Source organism: Phyllostomus discolor, chromosome 2, assembly GCF_004126475.2.
Source record: "Phyllostomus discolor isolate MPI-MPIP mPhyDis1 chromosome 2, mPhyDis1.pri.v3, whole genome shotgun sequence".
NCBI classification, from domain to species: domain Eukaryota; kingdom Metazoa; phylum Chordata; class Mammalia; order Chiroptera; family Phyllostomidae; genus Phyllostomus; species Phyllostomus discolor.
The window spans coordinates 200,603,528-200,624,448 of record NC_040904.2 but is presented as its reverse complement, the minus strand read 5'-3'; the positions used below and the strand labels follow the sequence as shown (position 1 = coordinate 200,624,448).

At 39.6% G+C, this 20,921-nt stretch overlaps 1 protein-coding gene across 4 annotated transcripts in view; it reads right to left on the bottom strand.

Annotated features, from left to right (window-relative positions):
• NR1H4 (nuclear receptor subfamily 1 group H member 4) overlaps positions 1-20,921 on the bottom strand; it is a 68,165-nt gene that overhangs the window by 3,877 nt on the left and 43,367 nt on the right. For 2 of the 4 annotated variants that reach the window (XM_028532583.2, XM_028532582.2), the window contains 5 exons: positions 15,310-15,462; positions 13,218-13,351; positions 11,719-11,817; positions 11,287-11,386; positions 8,756-8,902 (listed from right to left, as the gene is read on the bottom strand). In XM_028532583.2, the coding sequence (XP_028388384.1) occupies positions 8,756-8,902; positions 11,287-11,386; positions 11,719-11,817; positions 13,218-13,351; positions 15,310-15,462 (633 nt within the window). The remainder of the gene's footprint in view (positions 1-8,755; positions 8,903-11,286; positions 11,387-11,718; positions 11,818-13,217; positions 13,352-15,309; positions 15,463-20,921) is intronic. The other 2 variants (XM_028532585.2, XM_028532584.2) reach the window with 1 other exon arrangement.

Genomic DNA, 20,921 nt, shown 5'->3' with positions numbered 1-20,921 from the left:
TTGTGTATTTACCACCCAAGTCAAGCCTGCTTCTGTCACCATTTGTCTCCCCTATACCCTCCTCTGCCTCCCCCCACTCCTTCTGCCCCAGGCAATCCCCACACTGTGGTCCTTGACCATGAGTTTTATCTCTTTTTAATCCTCACCTTTAGAGGAACCTAAAGAAATGTGCCATACTGACCCCTTAACCTTACTTTTAGTCAAAATGCCAGGCTTTTCTCCCCTTTGACTTTGGATTCTTTGAGCAACTCCAGTGGACTCTCCTAACAACAGTGTCTTTGTTGAGCACCTTGGGGATTACACCACGTGGAAGGCTGTCCTCTCCCCAGCTGTTTGGGATCGAACTGAATGCCCACGACCAACCTAGACACAACTTAAAACGCAGAGGGTTGGAGTGTGAGTCTGGGAGTCCCGGTCGTGTCTTCCAACAAACATAGCGGTTCAGAGGTACTGAGCCAGCTCTGAGTTTGAAACCTGATTTATGACTTGATCTTGGGCATATTATGTAATCTCTTTAAGCCTCAGTTTCCTCCTCTAGGAAATGTAAATTATAGCAATAGTAAACCCTCCATAAATATCAGAGTGAATAATGACAATAAGAGCTATTACTATTGTTATTCAAGAGAATTGGATGAACACACTAGTTCCATCTTAGTCTCAATCATCTTAAACTTAGATGAAGCTCGTAAATTTTTGTGTATGCAAAGCTATGTTTTGCTTTGCTTTTACATTCTGCTGCTTACTAGGGATGAATACAAACTGACTAATCAGTGATTTGCCTCAGTATTTTTCAAGATAATAAAGCTAAGCTAAGATCTGTATTTTCCTGGGAAAGTTGTTCTTTTACACCTTCAAACAATGGCAGTCTCTGGCATTTGGGGACTACACAATCAGTTGTGTTTATCTAAAATAATACCTCATGACTGTGCTATTATTTTAAATAGTAGGTGGCGATTTGGGAATAATATTAAACACAACTGATTTTAAAATATTTAATTTTTAGAGATCATCTTTGACTACCTAATTTTCTATTTTATTTATCTTTATAAATCCCAAATCACCTTTCAAAGATGTTACTTCTACTTACTATCTAATTGTAGTTGATAATTTTGGAAAAAATAGGTTAAAATGCTTATTACACTTTTTCATCTTGTACATGTTGTAAAGAACAAAAGTGAACATAGAGAAAATGTAGAAAATAAATAAGGGTTTAGAAAAATACTTTTCCTACAAGATGAATCAAATACAAATCTGCTTTTGAATTAGAATCAATAATCAGAATTAACCACACCGGCATAAACTAAGTGGTGTTTTAAGTCTCTGTGAACAGCAATTTCTGGCATGAGAAATGTAACAATAACATCAGCCTGAAGGGGCAGTCTTTTCCCATCTTCCTGCTTCCTCCTTTCTGGAGGCTGGTTTAAGGTTTGTTTCAATTGGGTTCTTTATGCCCAATTAGCTGATTTTTGGTCACAAGGTGGGGCTATTCTCTAACTTAATCACAAAGGCTACTAGGAAAAAAGTTAAAAGTTCTAAAGAAGCATTTATGTTTCTATTCCTCTATTTCTTCTTTTCTTTTGCTTTGTTTTTTAAAGTTTTCATGTTTTTATACATTTTTTAAAGAGAGATCTTTTTTAAAAAAGTAATTGATAAATTAATTGTTCAATGATCAGAAATATTCTTGGAAAGAATAATCATTTGGTAGGATTAACTGTACTGTTGTAAGTTGTTATTTTAAATATAAATGCCTTTATTTCCTAATTAACTTTCTAGTTTTAATAGGAGACAAAAATGGAGCAGAGGTAGGGGTGCGTGTGTGTATTACACTTAAGTGTGCATTTTATACAAGGGATCCTTGTCAGGCTAGGACTCCCCATCAAGGCCAAGGTGAAATCGTGTTTTCTCTCTGGAGCTTTCCCTGTCACAGTGGAGCAGAATTAGTTGCTCCCTTCTGTATGTTCAATTCTATTGCACCTGTCAATTCATTTCTCTCCATCCTATTAGGGTGTGAAATACCACATAAATTTGAGGACAGCAAGAGCCAAATGCTGTACCGGTGCCTGGCATGCTGCCGGGCCAGTAAACTGTGCTCCACAGATACTGCGCATTCATCTCTGTCTCCTTGGTAACTAGCATCCTGCTGGAGACATGGCAGGGGATTAATAAATGTATACTAAATTAGGCAATATTACATTTTGCTAGTATGACATGGTTATAAGGTGTGAAGGGGGACAAGGGTGTCATTAAGACAATGGAAACGTTCTTGTGGTGCTAACAGATGGGACCCTGGCCTCTGTACCACTGCTTACTGTACTCAGAGTCATTTGTGCCATCGGGTTGGCCTCGAGTAAGAAGCTGCCAACAAATTAGCAACCCCAAAAAACCTATTTATATTATAAGATATTTAATATAAAATATTTGATAAATAATTTACTTTTCATTAGTCCTAGTGGCTTAAACTTATCTGGCCACATTAGACCTCACCAGTGCTCAGGAGCTGACAGGGTTTGGACCATCAAGTCCCAGATTCATCTCAATAAAATTCACCAATTTTTGCACAGCTAACCTGTGCCAGGCACTGTGATAGTGCTGGGCACAATCCTGGAGCAGTTCACAAATTAATGGAAGATGCAGATACAGAGATAAATACATCATGCCCAGGATGGAACACATATAAAAGGCTTGGGAAGTACCGCTGAGCGCTGATGGGAATACAGACTCTTCTATTACTTGAATACTTTCTCTTATTTTGAAAAAATGTTCTTCCTATGATTTGAGCCCCAAATTTGTCCATGCCAAAATGATCACATGACCACTTTGAAAAGCCAAAGGAGAAGTGTTAAGACTTGTAAACTCCAATGTAAGCATTTACCTTCCTTACAAAGATTCTGCTATTTGTTTACATTTCTAACCTTTCTTTCAAAGACAGTACTGGAACCACAGCTTACATCTGCTTCTTTAGAAAATTTAGTTTATAGTATTGGTTTTCATTTGTTTTCAAGTCTAAGGCAGTAAATTCACATATATTTAAAGAGCAGAAAAGTAAACATAGTATACTATACACAGTATACTTTACTATGCTACTATAAACTAACTATGACTTTATCACTCTAATAAGAATTCCTCCTGTCTCTGACCTCACTGCCTCTATTCGTTTTATCATTTACTCAAAAACCACTGGAAAATTGCTAACTGTGCTTATACTTTATCTCTCAACCAAAGGGCAGGAACCATGTCTTCCTGGTCTTTATATTCCCTACCAGCTGATACGGGGCAAATATTAGATCTTGGTGAGTGACAGGTGCAACACAGAGAAAGATTGCAGGGCTTTGAGGGGAACAGCTGTGTTCATCCCTGGCGCTCTGCTGATGTGATTAACTGCGTGACCTTGGGCACGTCATCTAGCCTCTCTAAGCCCATTCTCCCACCTACAAGACGGCAGCACAGCATCCACCTTCGGGGGCCGCTGGGAATACAAGGATGGCATATGTAAAAGCAAACCACTGCCAAATCACCAGGTAGACTGTCCCCCTGATAAACACTTACTAAAGTGAACACCCCATTTCTGCCTGTTATAGAGATCAAAAAGGCCACAAAATACTATGAACTTCAGAGGTTATTTGTATTTTAACTAACAGAACAAGTTTCATTGGTTTGTGAGATGTTATGGCTAATTTCTTTGTTAAAATGTAAACTCTTTCAGTGTTAGCAAGCCTATTTCAGTGCTATCATATTTTATGGTATTATATGATTATTCCTATTTTTAATGAAAATTTCATCTTAAAATATAATTTTCATAAAACTACATTAGGAATAAAGAAATTGATGCACTACAATTATGTGGAAACAACCACAGGTTGTGTCAGATATATGTTCTGAAGCCTCACTTCACATAAATAAACACTGTAACCTTCATTAAGTAAATGTATCTCAGGAGACAGTATCTTAGTGCATGTAATTGGGATTTAATAAGAGCAAACACAGGAGTATGAATTTGGACAACAAGAAAAGAAATTCACACTATATTCTTTAAAGAGTTGTGTAGGCATAAACAAGGCAACTGAGATATTATTTTATTGTGGAATTAGAGGTACAATAGAAAAAGAATGCGTTATATTTTCATAGGAATGAGAAGTTATTCTAAAAGGTCATCTTGCAAGATCAGGTTGTATGTGATGTGTGGAAGAGCTAATGTTCTGAAAATTCACTGGGAGAAGCAAATTCATAAATATTAATAAGTAGAACCATAATTACAGGTAATAAAAGACTACACAACATGTGAATCTGATGCTTTTTTATTTTCACAATATGTGGCTGATGTTTGGGTAAAGTATCTTATTATGATCTAGAGGCGTATGTATTTATTTATAGAGATCACCGGCTAGAAAACTTTGATTTTGGACTTTTCTGAAACTTGAGGAATCAAGTTCTGAAATTCATGCCATTGAGCAAGATTTTTCTTTTTGCTTACATATTTTTAACCTGCAAGACCCTCACCATTTCTCACCTAGTTACTGCATTGGTCTCCTCACAGGCCTCTGTGTTTCTTGCCTTAAAATCCCTCTAAATCCTCCCTCGTATTACTGCTGGGAAGATCTTTCTACAGTACCTCTGTGGTCATGTCACATCAACCCAGAATATTACAAAGTCACCGCATTATATAAGGAATAAATTAAACTACAGTAAATTTTGTGGCATTCAACATCCTTAATAATCTAGTACTTACTATAATTTTAGCTTCATAAATATTATTTTTAAATAATATTAAAGTACTTCTGAGTCCTAGGCATGCTTATTCCCTCTCTCATTCCTTCACATCTCTGCGCTCCTCTATTATTATATTATAATGGCTATATATCTTGGAATGCCTTCCTCAGACTTTGGTGGCTTGAAAAGTTTGTAACCCTCTTCCATGATTCAATTGTCAACTTGCAAGCCTTTCTGACTCACCAAACAGACTCACACTGGAGGCAGGGATTGTCACAAGGAACGAGACTGAGCCAAGTTCCTAGAATTAGACGCAATATAGGGCTCCCCAGAGTTTGCTGAGTCTGGGCAAGACTGGACCTGTTGGGGTGAATGGAGTGTTCTATACAAGGAAAGAACCATCTAAAAAGAAAATAAATGTCCAGAGTCATAGCTTCAGATAATCCACCCACTCATCCACCCACCCACCCACCCACCCACCCATCCATCCACCCACCCATCCACCCATCTACCCATCCATCCATCCATCCATCCATTTCACAGATGTTTGTTGAGCACCCACTCCAAGCCAGGCAAATGCTGGGTACTTAGGATAAAATACTAAGTCAAAACAGAGGCACCCCCTGCCTACAGTTTTTAATATCAAAGTCCAGGTGAGACTCTAGAACAAATACTAAAGTTAGACATGATTTCTAAGAGATCAAATTATTCATGGGGGTGTATTTCAGTAGCTTTTAACAAAAAAGGGGGGGACATATAGCTGATAAGTAGTGGAGCCTGGATTCAAGTCAGATTCTTAATCACCACTGTCTATTGGTGTATAAACCAAAAATACATCAACCAAAGTAATATCTTCTGGTAGTTAATGAGACATAGCTGTAAAACTAAAAATATTTCGTCCCATGAGTTGTCATCTGTTTTTACTTTATTAGTTTTTTAAAGACTAGATTGGATTTACATATTTTCTTAAACAGGGCACTCGCAGTGTACAGAAACCAGAGCTCAGAAACCAAGAGCCAACAATTCACATTCAACAGCCTGAACTAACAGATTCATGCATGTGAAAATTCAGCAGCTTCCATCCTTGATTCCTACCTAAGGGGAACTATTGATTACTAATCACAACCTTAAAATCAAGATATTAGCCCATGAATTAGTAACTCCTTCCCCCACCCCAATCAATGGGCATAAAGTTTCCGTTAAGCAAGATGAGTCAATTCTGGAGATCTGTTGTCTGTTCGACATTGTGCCTGTAGTCAACAATACCACTTAAACTTTTGTCAGGAGGGTAGATTTTATGTTAAATGTCCGTACCACCATAAAGTAAGTTAAAATAATAAAATAAATCAGGATACTTAAGCCGCTGATCAAGTGACTGGCTAAACCATCAGTTAGGAATATTTACTGAGAACATTAAATTGAGAAGAATTAAGAGAAGAAAAGCAATAAAAGTTGTAGAACTCGATTGTGCCTTGTTCAACCCTTCAACCTATTTCAACCTGATTCACCCCTTCTCCCTTACCCCCAGTCTCCCGGAGACAGACAGACAGGCAGACAGATGTACATGCGCATGCAAGCATGTGTACACACACACACACACACACACACATACACTATAATTAAGACCCTGAACAGGTAAGTGATACTATTGGTCCCGGACCAGAATCCACATTTCTGGACAACACAATGTCTTTCAAAGGGTGAAAAGCTGCAGTAATGTATCCATTAGCTCCTTCTCTTCCTCCCCATTTGCCCCAGCAGCAGGGGTCACATTCCTGGTATCTGCCGCCTCCTACCAGATGTCTCCTATCCTGGCTTATCCTAACATTGCTGGAAGGCTTGCAAAGCATGCCGATATTTTCTCTTCCTGCTCAAAAATCTTTAATGTCTCCCCATTACGTACGAAATAACGAATAAAAGCTTTAGCCAAGCATTCAAAGCCCTCAACCATTTGGTTCTGACTCTATTTTCTTTTTATCTCTTTTTAATATAACTCTTCATCCAACCAAAACCAACGGTTCACTCTGTGTGCACCACCTGAGCTTTCCTGCCTCCGTCCGTCTGCTCCTGCCCGTCCTCATCTCCTGCACCTCCACTCTGAGTGTCACATAAAACATCATTCATGGTCCTGCAGAAATGCCAATGAAAACTTTCCCAAGCCCTTCCAACGAGAAGTCACCTCTCTCTGTTATTCCTTTTCCACATTGTATTTTAACTATCTCTGTACAGTTCACATCTTCCCACTAGACTGCAAACTTCCAAGGGGAGTGAGCATGGCCGATTCCTCTCCTCACTATCACCATAGTATGCTGCTCTTACAGAGTTGTTAAACTAAAAAAAAAAAAAATTCAGTGGGTATATAGAAATAATGAATCTTTTAAAAATGTTTTAAAATCTACCAATGATGTTAATTATGCTTTTAGTCTTAAACTAAAAGGAGAAAACATAATGACTACGGTCAGGCTGAGTTTAAGAATAATTTTTAATTTTCTTTTTTTAAAAGACTTTATGTATTTATTGTTTAGAGAGATGGGAAGGTAGGAAGTGAGGAGAGAAAAATCCATGTGTGAGAGATACATCGACTGGTTGCCTCTCGAACGCCCCCAACTAGGGACCTGGCCCACAACTCAGGCAGGTGTCCTGACTGGGAGTCAATCCAGTGGCCCTTCGGTTTGCGGGCCGGCACTCAAGCCACTGAGCCACACCAGCCAGGGCAATTTTCAATTACTTTACTTATATTAAAGATACAGAGTGGCCTGAAAATGTTTCTTCCAATCTCTATTTTATAATACTGGTTTTATAAATATTTAAACTTGTTCCAGTCAATTATAGAATAATAATACTTTAGGAAAAAAACACCTTCAAAAGTCATCTCATTGCATTTATACCCCCAAACCATATATAAAATCTCTCAGGAAAATAACAACTTATTCATATCTTTTAAGAAATGTTGCACAGAATTCTTGGTAACCCATTCTGATATCTATCATTATTATTATTATTGTTTCATAATTTTCCTCATCCCTTACCTTCTCCCCTTTAGTAACCATCAGCTTTTCTCTGTGGGTTCATCTATGGGTTCTGTTTCTTTTTTTAAAAAAGATGTCATCTATTTATTTTTAGAGAGAGGGGATGGGAGGAAGAAAGAGAGGGAGGGAAACATGATGTGAGAGAGAAACATCCACTGGTTGCCTCTTGGACTTGCCCAGACTGTAACTGAACCCACAACCCAGATATGTGCCCTGACAGGGAATCGAACCAATGACCTTTTGTTTTGCAGTATGATGCCCAACCAACTGAGCCACACCAGTCAAGGTTGTTTCCATTTTGTGTTGTTGAGACATTGTTGTTTTTCTGTTGTTTTGTTGAGATGTCGCTTGAGCCTCTGTGTTACTGTTACTCTATAATTAGTTAAACTGAGTTACTCATACTATTGATATTACTTCATTTTCTCTTGAGAGGCACTACAGCACAATGCTTAAAACATATGGCTTTCTCATTTATAAAATGGAAAAATAGGAACAATAATGGTATGCATTTCACAGGATATTTCAAGGATTTGATGGAATTATATATGTAAAGTATTAGAACAGTGTCTGAAACCTAGTAAATTATATGTAAAGGTTGCTACTATTATTTCTTCTTATTTTTCCTTGAATAAAGATTGATAATAGTTTGATATATAGGCATTCAGCACTGGGGGCTTTAAATAAATGAATTTTTTTCTGGACCAAATAACCAGGGCTCCTTTATGCTATATATTTTTATCAGACTAATTTTCCAAATTTTTGAAAAATCCCTCCTGTGGCCCTTCATCTCAGCACAGTGAAAAGAGTACTGTTCATATTTTGCTATTGCAACAAGGTTTTTTGAACCAAGACTCTGAAAGTCCCACTTACTCAACACATATCTTCGTAGAGCCTTTCTCCTTGTTAGTCATAACAGGCATATAACATTGTGGAAGACAAGCACGAGTCCTGCCTTCATGGGTTGTACAAATTCTTTCTTGCAAAAACAAACTCTTTTAAGCATGAACCACGTCACTTACCACTCTTTCGAATTCTCTCTTCCAGCAAGTCAGCATGTCCAGCCGGAAGTTTCTTATTGAAAATCTCGGCTGAACGGAGGAACATGGCTTCAACTGCAGACCCTTTCAGCAGAGCGATCTGATCTTCATGGTCCAACGTCTGAAATCCTGGGTGAAGAGGATAATTGAATCAGTATCAAGGCGCTGTGGCTGCTGGAAAACAGTATTTCATCAGCACCAGCATCCCCTTCGATAAAACATTTTCATAAAATTATTTTGTAGTGGTTTTAAGATTGGGTAGTCAAGCTCAGTCAATAATTATCTACTGATCTCTCCCAAAGAGATGGTGACCCTTACCTTCAGCAAGTAGGATCTGACAAACAAGTTGGGTAAAAGAGAATGTCCAACCCCATCAAATATATATAATGGCAAAGACAGGCTGATACAAATGAGGGCAGCCCTCAAAATGTACAGGCAAACAGATTCTCTCTGATCATTTTTGTTACATCTGGTGTCACAGGTCAACCCTACAGAATGGAAGTATTCACAAGCCAGAGAAATCTTTATGTATCCAGAGGTTTAAAGAAATATTTGGCCAACTCATGAATCTTCAGTCAATCTGGAGAGCGGGTAGCATGTCCAACAAGTGGCTCCGTTGTGCAATGGATAGCGCACTGGACTTCCAGTATAAAATCTAATGAAGGTCAAGTTGAGATACCTTCTCTGAGCTCAGCACTGCACTGTGTGGAGGGCGGGGGAAATGACTGAAGTAATGAATGACGAGAGTGACGAATGGGAAACAAACACAAGCTCATGTGCTCATGTGTATACACATGCCCCATGAATAGAGATAAAATAATGCCTCCAGGGTCTAAGTGGCTTAGGGAGGTATTAAATAGCAATGGGTATTTGGGAGTTTAGAGAAGAGGGTAATGCTGAGGATCAAGAAATAATGTCAGAGGTTTTTTTAATTGTTTATGCTATTACAGTTATCCCAATTTCCCCCTTTATTGCCCCCCTCCACCCAATCCGACCCCCACTCCCCTAGTCAGTCCCCACACACAGCAGTGCTATTTACAGTAGCCAAAATGTGGAAACAGCCTAGGTGCCCATCAGCAGATGAGTGGATGAACGTCACTGTCCTGGAGATTCTAAGGGCCCCCTTTGAGGGCAGGAGACGTGCCATGTCTCTAGCACCCTGGACAGGGCCTGGCACAGATCTGCTCTGTGAACCGCAGGATGGGATGAGTCAACTCCGCCCCTCACAAAACACTCTTTCATTACTAGTATTGCATTGTTATTATTACTATTTGTAATAATGGCATTGCTGTAATTATTGTTAAAATATTTCTTCTCTCAAGGGTTTTATTTTTGCCTTTTCTTTCCTTCGTATTTTTAATTTTTTCCTTCTCCTTTATTCACTCAACACACATTAATTGTACTCTTTTTCTCCCTCAGGAACCAGTCCAGGCACCAGATTGAAGAGACATGTAAGATATTGCCATTGCTTTCAGATAAGCTACTTCTGATGATTGAGACGATTTGTGTCTTCAAATATTTCCTAGTTCAAGACCAACTGAGCATTTGAAATGAAAAATCTTTTTCCATAAACAACTAAGCATATTTCTCCCTTCCCAATGTCTTCTCCCATGGTTTTTACTCTTGAATAATCTTATTTGTGATCAAGATTGCCTTCAGCTTAATTAGCATATAACAAATTAAGTTCGGCTTTCATTGTTAGTAAAGAAATGAGAGAATATTAATGTTTTAATGATAACAAGAAATTTCTCCTGAAATTTATGAGTTTTATGTAGGCTTATGTTTACCCATGACACATTTAATAAAATAATAGCAAATGCTGACAAAAGAAGGCAAATTAACATGTTTAATTAAAATCTGATGTCAGAAGTTACCTTCTGTAATTTAATATCACAGTGTTATGCAGCTATACAAAGTGTTTATTATACTCTTCTAGATCATGAAATTTTAATTTTTTAAAACTTGCATTGAAACTGGGTCTAAAAGAATTGGAGGCTAAGAGATAAGAATCTTGAATTTCGGTTTCTTGTACTTTTCACAACAGATTTCTTGACTCAAATGCCCCTTCTCCTTCATACCACCTGAAAAACTCCTTGTTGTTTTAGATCCAACTCAAATATGATTCTCTCAGAAGCCTTCCTATCCTTCTCAGATACAATTAGCAATTACTCCCTCACTATTTAAACAGCATTTTGTATACAGACTTTTACTATAGCATTTAATCTCTCCTTGAAGGTAATAGCTAGATACTTAGTATAGAGTAGGTATCAACACATATTTTTAAATGAATAAATTACAACTTTGCAAAGTCTCAATTTCTTAATTTGTCAATTTGAAAGAATTACTAGAAATTATTTTAAACATCCTATCTGGCTCTAACATTTTTATGTCTATAGTAGACACATTAAATCAGATGTGAGGTAACTCTCATTTTGCAACGAAGAGACTGGCTTCTCTTAATGTCACAAGAGCATTGCACAGCGTAGCAGAGAAGTAACCACATGTAAAGATACCTGGAAGTTTCTTTGTGAATTCTACAAGAATCTGTACATGACTGGTAGCCATTTCAGTTAAAATGAGAAAATTTTCTTCTGCACTGAATTCTTCTTTTAACTAAGTTTTAAGAAAAAAGCAAATGATTAATAAATAGGTAAAAGGATGAAGCAATATAAAAGCATTAGGCTCTAGAACCAAATTTAGACAATAACATTTAAAGACTCCGCTCATATTCTGCAGATCCTTGGAGAGCAATTACTGTTACCGACATAGATATGAGACTTCTTAATCATTAGTTATTTAATGCTGCTAAAAGTTTAAATGCATAACAAATTCTCCACTCTAATCATTTCAAAGTAATATATTTATATATCAATTCCACCTGTAATGTAGGAAAGGCCCCAGAAAATATTAACTTTAGCCCATGCATTTTCAGATATTGTACATACAATTTTATTTGTGATTTCCTGAGGCATCCTCTGTTTGCTGTATGAATCCATAATATAATGTAGGAGAGTCTGTTGTTCCGGGGTGAGTTCAGTTTTCTCCTACACTGGCAGAAAAATGAAAGGTGTTAGGGAGGCAGGTTGTAAGGCATTTTTCATATATGTGCACTCATCTGGAGTAAACCAGTATCAGAAGTTGTTGGGAATACACTCTGATACAATGTGTCATCGCCTCTTCTGAACCCCTGGGCAAGCCAAATCATATTTCCCTAAAGCTGTCCCAAGTTACTCATTTTCTTCTCTGTAAAATAGGGAAGACAAAATATTTCGTCATGTATTTCTTAGGAATAAATAATAGCTTGGATATAAAGCCCATTGAGCCCATTCATAGACAAGTTCAGTGAAAGTTCAAGGATTAGTCATAACTAAGGAAAAGTTCCCAAATATCAAACGAAGAATCCATTTGAGGTTGTTTATTTAGAGCAGGGGCTGACACACTACAGCCCATCGACCAACTCCACCTGGTTTTGGAAATCCACTGGGACACAGCCATCCTCCTTTGTTCGTGCACTATCGATGCTGCTGTACATTGAGCGGTTGAGATGGAGACCATGTGGCCAAAGCCTAAAATAGTTGGCCCTCTACAGAAAAAAATTCACTGACCCCTGAAGTAGAGAGTCATTAATCTGGATGATTCCGACCTTAAACATCTCCTTCTCCCTTACTAACATCTTCTGACCAGGGTGGACAATTGTGTTAATTCTTTGCTTCCTTATGCCGAAGTGTTACTGATAAAGCATTGTGGAAAATAATACATTTATATCCAATACTTTTTCTGAAAAAATATAAAATAATATATTTGAAAAACTAAACATGGATGAAGTTTCTTTTGCCAGTAGTATAATAAATATTAAGAAGGATGGAACTTGAACAAAAATGGATTATTGGATTTTCAGCTATTAGCAAATTAAAATTCCTTGAAATGCCCCGTGCATTATCAATTTGTTTAGCTAATCATACAAGAAGCTATTCCTCTATTTGTCCCAAGTTGCTCAAAGGATTTCTGGAGCAATTTGTGACCTCAATGAGAAGGGCTTTTCTCTTTGGGTCCACAAATGTGTATTCACCCTGTGTTACCCATGAATAAAGACTAACTCATAAGTCTATTGGGTCCACACCCTTCCCAGCCTGATCCTCCCTTCTCACTGGCAGGTCATCAAACTCAGTTTGAAAAATCCATTTCATACACCACACCACTTTTTACTGGCAACCTTTGGGAAGTAGGAATGGAATGGAGCCAAGGAGAAGAACTGTCACTTATTTGAAATTTACACAGAAGGATGTATTACTCCCTTGATTAAAAAGAAGTCCATTTAATGCACAATTGAAATGCAGTTCTGCTCATAGCTGTGGCTCTGATTTGCAAGTCTCCCCGCCAGATCACCGCACGCCTAGAAGCCCAGCCGCCGCTGGCTTTGGCAGGCGCTGTTGCGTGTCATTACCCTGCAGGACTTGGTTGTTGAGGTCACTTGTCGCAAGTCACGTCCTTTGCTGTCTTCATTACTGGTCTGATCTGCATGCTGCTTCACGTTTTTTCTCAGTCGTTTAGATTTACACTGAATTTCAGTTAACAAGCCTGAAGGAAAAACAAACACAGAGACTTAACTGACCACAGAAAGTACTGTTGGGCGTGTGGCCACGAGGCAGCTGATATGTAGTTGGCTCGTAAGATTTTCTACACAGTTTGGCCCAGAGCTGATTCTACCCCTTCTGATGTTTTAAGACTTGGCCTTGAACGAGAAACTGATTTTCTGTGAGTCTCAGTTTCTTCATTCATAAAGTGGGAATGATATCTACCTTGCATTATTTTGTGCAGGTTAAATGTTACCATGCCATTTTTTAAGTGAGTTTTATATAAAGAGGTAATCCCAAAGCACTGTACAAATGCAAGGTATTCATTCGATCAATAAAATGAAGAAGGACATTCCCTATTCCTGTTCTTGGGAACTTTGAAAATTATTGTTTCAAAACATAGTAATAATATTTTTCATCCATGTTTACATAATTGCACCATAAGATATATATGGTGCAATTTCATATTAAATATATATGTAAACATGCTGAATAAAACATCCAATGCTGAATGAAAATATCCAATTTCATATTAAATATATATGTAAACATGCTGAATAAAACAAATGCCAAGATCTTTTAGGAAAAACTTCAGATCTTGTTAATTTTCAGAACTGTATAAGTTATTGAGAACATAGTTAAAGATGAAAATAACTCAAGGGGACTTAAACATTTTCGTTTGAATAATCATATATCATCATTAGTCTATACTTAATAGAGCTATAAAAAAATAACATAGAATGATCTTCCACATTCCCACTTAACTTCCTCATTCTCCCAGTGTTAATGAAACTAAATTCCAGGAATTTCTTTGTCCAGGGAATTCAATTTATAGAATCATGGGACAGCTTTGCATCTGTTAAAGCTTTCATAAATAATATTAGAGGCTCTTACAGGAGGAGTCATGAAAAATGTCCTCAGAGCTTCAGTTGGGACAAGTTCATGTTTAAGTGATGAGCAACACGAACCACCCAGTATCGAAGTTAATGTTTCCATTGCAAGATTGGATTCCAGCAGCAGCGCCTGCTGCGGGCTCTTGTTTCATATATGCCAAGAGAAGATTGTGATCGACCACTATAAAACTTTCATCCTTCCAGAGCTGGATTATTTACACCGACCTATTTTTTTCCCTCCTGCACGCATTATTTCTCTGGGTGCATCCCAGTTGCCTGTATGGTTCGGAAACAATAGAGCTGGAATCGCCTTCCAAAGGCTTTTATTTCATGTGGCATTCCCTCCCTGACTGTTCCCATCCCCTTGGTGACATTTGTTTGTCTATTTGTGTTTTGAGGGGGAAGAGGACATATCTCTGAATCTGAGCAGTCTGTACAATTTTCAGAATGAAAACTTAATATGTTATATACTAGCACGCATTCCAAATGTTGATGAAGATTACGGTTTCTCACAAAGCCAGCAGTTAATACGGTGTCTTTTGTTATCAGATTGAAGGGCCAAATGATATTAAAACTCAGGGTAGTTAATTTCCTGTGTAAATCTATACAAATTGGTTTGGAGCTGCACCCCAAAAGAAGGATTCTTAATAAAATGACTTGGCTTAAAACTCTATTTAGACAATTCAGAGGCAGCTACACCTTAGTCTTATTCTTTCCCACGACTGTGAATTTTTAGGCTAATTAAACAATAAATGTAAAAGATGCTAAATCTAATTTGGAGGAAACTCTTAGACTGTCATTCTTTGTAGTTTATAAAAATAATGCCACTGCACTCCATCCCTAATTTAATGCAACAATGAACAATAAAACACAGCTGCTTCAGGTGAATGGAACACTCTGTAGCTGACAGTTTGGACAATTCCAGTGGTTCCAATATCCTTCTCAAGAACTTAGACGGATTAGTATACTCCTTCTTTCATACGTGAAGTACCACTCTCATGAGACGAGTTACCTGACATCTGCCTTCTTAAGAGATATTTAGTGGAATTTAATGGCTTGATGTGAATACCTCTATACATACATTCAGCCAACATTCCCATCTCTTTGCATTTCCTTAGTCGGCACTCCTGACACTTTCTCCGCATGTACATGTCCATCACACAGTTGCCCCCGTTTTTACACTTGTACACGGCGTTTTTGGTGATGCTTCTCCGGAAGAAACCTGTGGCAGAAACACAGAAAGGAGTAAAAGGCTCCTGACACCTTCTCCGCAGAGAAGCTCGTTAGGATCGAGATGCCCGGGCACTTTCTCACGTGCCCCTGGGCACAGCATCCAGGCGATCCTCAAGTGTAACACTGACGAAAGCACTTCCAACTGCCCTGCACCATCCAGGAAGATTCTGGTCTCAATTTATCCCTCAAAAATAAAGACCCGTTTCAATGATAACATCTCTTAGGGAAAAAAAAATCTGAGTTTTTTAAGGTAAGTTATGTTTATTTCCCTGCACTGGGGGTCAGTTATGCGCCAGCGCACTTACTCCAGGTGTTAGTGGTTCAAAGGTGAAGAGTCTTCCCCGCCCTCTTGGAGTCTGGCAGGGGTGTCCAACCCGCAGCCCGCGGGCGCATGTGGCTCAGAATGGCCATGAATGAGGCCCAACACAAAATTGCACATTTACTTAAAACCTTTTTTTTTTTTGCTCATCAGTTTTCATTAGTGTTTGTGTATTTCATGTGTGGCCGAAGACAACACTTCTTCTTCCAGAGTGGCTCAGAGATGCCAAAAGGTTGGACACCCGTGGCAGGTGGAGGGCAAAGCCGTGCGAGCAACCAAACAAGTGAAATCCAGCATTCGTGGGCTGTGCGGGGGTAGAGGAGGCAGGGAGCATGGTCAGCTCTGGAGGAAGAGGTCAGACTCAGAAGTGAGCACTGAGCTAAGTCTTGGAAAATGAGTTGCTGTTTACCAGGCAGATAAGGAGAGGTCACATTCAAGGTTTTAATTCAGTATTTAATATGCTCAGCTTGGTGTAATAATAAAGATGCCAACCTCGATTTAAAAGCAAACATCCCCCTGAAAAGGTGTAGCTGTAGCTGCAGCATGCTACAGTTAATCTGTCTAGAGTCGGGGACAGGAGACGACTCTCCTTTTCTCCACTCACCACTTCTATTCTTTCTTCTCCATCTGACCAACCATAGCTCCTGAAACTTCCAGAGTCCAGGTGGAGGGGCAAATGAGGAGAGGAGGGTGGGGGGTGAGGTAGAAAGTGACAGGAAAGTACTTACAGCATTTGCCTCTATTGTTAGAAGCTGGCTTGGAAAGCTAGCAAGTCTCTGAAATTGATTTTCTTTTGTGGGCTGGACTCTCTAGAGAACACCCCCCATCACTGGGATACTTTCCTCTGCAAGTCCTTCACGCGGGCAAGTACATCTCTATTCTAGCCCACAGCTTGTATCTCCTTCAGCATCTAGGAATCTGGCAATTCACCTCCACCCTGTTGACCCTGATGCCCCTCCACATGGCCCTCTGGCCAAGGACTTAGGATAATTCCATGCTGACTTTCTGTGGTCCAAGAAACTCTGTGGGGCACAGAAATCTCTCCCACTTATCCATAAACAGTCTTCCATCCGTCTTTTTGTCCTTTCAACTTCTCGGGTGAAATTCAGACGCCAGCCTCCAGTCTCCCTCAGCTTCAGGGGACACATACCAGGCTCCTCAAGTGGTCCTGTTGAAGGCCCTGCTACTGGCAAAGGGGGGCCCCTTTCCCTAATTCTCACAGAAGTACCATATGTTTCAGTCGTGGGCCCCAGCAGAAGACACCGCACCCCACATTCACCCCTTCCAGTGGGGATGTGGGGTTCATTGCACAATAATCATATGCGCCCAAATCTTGGGAGCAATGCTGTTCTGTAATTTCCATTTCCTGCCTACTTCATACCCTCAAAGTGGGTGAGGTATTTAAATAGTTTTTTTACTGTCTATTGCAAGATGGGTTCACTTTGGAATGAAGCATCTATTGTTAAGTTACAGAATTACATGCTTATGATTTTGTAAAAAAGCGGTGTTATTTGTATCAGACCTTGTATAACAGGACAATGTTCCAACAGCTAGAAGTCAAGTGTCTTGAGGAAAAGGCAATATATGGCCTGGGAATAACCCTAATTAATTTTAAGTAGAGGAGATCATGGAAGAATCCATGAGGGAAGTAGAATTTGAGCTGGATCTTGGAGAACAAGTAGGATTTTGAAATACAGTCTGTGAAAAAGAAAGGACATTCCGGGAAATGAGCAAAGGCAAGGAGTTACAGAAATTCCAAGGAAGTCTGAATAATCTATTTCGATGGGAGGTTAGCAAGAACAGCTAAATGAGCGGGAGATGAGTGAGGTCATGTAGGGGGACAGACTGTGGTTGAGTGCCTTTGAATGCCAACCTAAGGAGGTGAGTCTTCACTGCGTAGAAGGTGAAGCCATTAAAGGGTTTCGGGTTTTGGCAGGGGAGGGTGTGCCCTAACCTGCATGTTGGGAAGAACCCTTGGTACGAGGGGAAGAAAGGGAGAACAGGGAGACTGGACAGAGGAGACCAGCCAAGATGCCCAATGTCTGAACCTGAGGGGGCCGGGGGTGGTGAGAACAGGGAGGAGGACACAGGTACAATCAGGACGTGGTAACCAAATACAAAGTCAAAGGCTTGAAGGAAAAGTTAGAGATGTCCAGGCTAAACAGTGATAGACTTGCTTGTGAATTTGTCATTTGACATAAGTTGCAGTAGGAAGGTCTTACCACTTTCCTAAATGTCAAATTCAAGCATGGAAAGTCTAGAAAGAGATTGTGCTTCAGATCAAAGTTGATATTGGGAATGCAAATACCAAAGTATGTATTTTGAAGAGACTATAGGCAAAAAACTCTTTCTTTCCTGGTACCAAAGTCTTGAGCTCAATAACCACTCTAGCCTGAGTCGATCTTTCTACTAATTTTCAGCCCCTGCCAGGAACAATTCCCTTTAACACTGTCAGATACTGATGGCTCAATCGATAACAGAAATAAAACTCCTTATTCCAAGATGAGTCAAAGGAACAGTGCGTAGGAAAAATCCGCAGCTTTTTCCTCTGATATTAACTGAGAAAGAAATCATTACCATCTCAATAGCTGAATTAATTAGCTTTCACTCTGAGGTGGCAACACAATATTATCATTAGATCACTTAAATATGGGTACATATACTGTATTTATATTTATGCAAATCTATCCATACACCTACTTTTGCCTCTATGGTGTGCATATTTAACAATGCGCATATCAGAGAAGTCATTTGAAAATGAATGAAAAGGGATATTCACTGAGGAACAGAGGCTCCCTGGTAACAAAAGATGAGTTGACAGGGCTGGCTTTGCACTACAGGGATTCCTGCGGTGGCAGGAAAACAGCCTTAGGGTGGTAAAATGGGTGCCTCAAATATGCCCAATATTGCACAGCACGCTTTTCTGTTTCCTCACAGACATGGAGGACACATGAGCACAAGCCAGGCTCCACTAACTGACAGTAGGCTACCCACTACTTTGAAATCATGGTTGTTTACAAACAAACACAAACAGCAACTTCAGAGAGGTGAGCAGGGGATTTCAGAGCCTACTCAATGAATGGGATCATTCTTCACTCCAGAGTCAGGCAGGAATTGCCTGTGAGAGTTTGCCGTGCAGGCAGCTGAGTCTTTCTCCTTTTGCCTTCACCTACGGAGGTGGTGGGGGGACTCCCCAAAACGGAATTGGTTTATAAAAATTCGTGTATTTATTCTTATGTGTTGAAACGTCAGTCGCCTTCAAAGTACTCTCCATTTGACACAATACACCTATCGAGACATTTTTTCCACTGCTCAAAACATTTGAACTTGTCCATCTTGATGCCTTTTGGTGCTTCTGCCATTTTTTATTTCACCTCTTGCATATTGGCAAAATGCTTCCCATGGAGGATTTTTTTCATGGGGGTGGGTGGGAAGTTGCTCCGGGTGAGATCGGGTGAATAGGGAGGGTGGGACACCAGGGAGTCATGCTGTGTTTGGTCAAAAACTGCTGAGCACTCAGTGCCATGTGGGCAGGTGCACCTGTAAATCACCCATCATGAAATGGGGAAATGCGTTGGGAGAGTCTTCAAAAAACATTCACTGAAGCTGAATGCAGCCTCTCACAATAATGCCAGTTGGAACACTGATACAGATGGGTTCCTAGAACAATCACCTAGCATGGGAAGCCTGCACTACAAGGGGTCTGCCCTCCAGAAGGCAATTCCAGTGTTTTTGGGGGGTCCCCCCTTGTATTAATAGCAAGTGCAGGGTCTACGTCTAAGACCTTAAAAGTTATCCTACTGATAAGCTGACTGATACAAGCTACAAGTTAAGCTACAAAATATTTCCTCATGCAACCTACTTGTCCTTCCCTAAGACAATCAATCTTACTTGCTTTTTGTTTTTGAGTGCACAAGTGCACACATCCTTATAAAATCACCTCCTTGGATTCTTTTTATTCTGGATTGAATTAAACTCACCGTACCACTATTCCACGCCTGCCCTTGAGTACCCTTGATGTGTCAGAAAGAAACGCACAACCAAACTGATGTGTCTGTTTATTCCTAACAATAAATCTGGACTGGGCCCTCCATGCAACAAGCATCCGGTCACACCCCTAGTCAGGGCCTTCTTTCACTCTCCTAGATTTTGTTACAGCTTCTCTTTAATCTCCCAACACCACTTCCACAGGTCCGACTGTCAGCTGATGACTAAGCTTCCTATTTGACTGAGAAAATCTAACCTATCACAGGAGAATTCCCACATGCAGCAGCATGAAATCCATTCCCCTGTCTGTATCTGCACTACATAATCTTCCTTCCTTCTTTCCTTTTATTAAAGATGGACTGGCCCTGTTCTAAGCCAACCTCACCTTAAAATAAAGCCCTCTTTTGAGCCCCACCCTCCATCCATCACCCTACTTCTCTGCTCCTCTTTAGGGCAAACCCTCTTGAAAGAGCGGTCCATATTCACTATCTCTGCTTGATCTCCTCTTTTTCTCTTGAACCCCTGCCAATCCGGCCTTCACCCCCAACCATGCCACCAAACAGGACCCTCCTCTTTGCTTCAATCCTCAGTTCTCCCAATCAGCAAAAATCCACCGAAACCTTCACCTCTACTTGGTGTCTTTTAGGAAGGAGAGGGGAAAGGTAATGATGTTCTGGGTGAACTTGGCTTTGCATGCCTTTAAGAGCTACTTAGATTCCCTGGTAGGCAAAATCCCAGGAGCTGGAGACTTAATTAATTACTAGAAAGAGACATAGTTTTGAAGATAGTATATGATTCAAATGAGGGAGGCTAAATGAACAGATAAATAACAATGATAAAATAACAAGAATTAATCAACAGAATAATAATAGCTATTGCTCACTGAGCACTCAATTGTGCCAGACACAGAAGCTAGATATTTTAAAAACTGTATCTCACTTTTTTGTACGAACCCAATAAGAAAAGTAATAGTAGTAGACATTTATGGAGGGTTTGCTGTTGGCAGGTACCAGGTTAATTGCTTTATACAATTAACTTATTTAATCCTCCTGACAGCCCCTAGATGCCTGCCTCAAAGGGTTGTCCTGAGGATTACAGGAGTGAGGACATCTCAAGTCCCCAGATAAGGCCAGCCCATAATA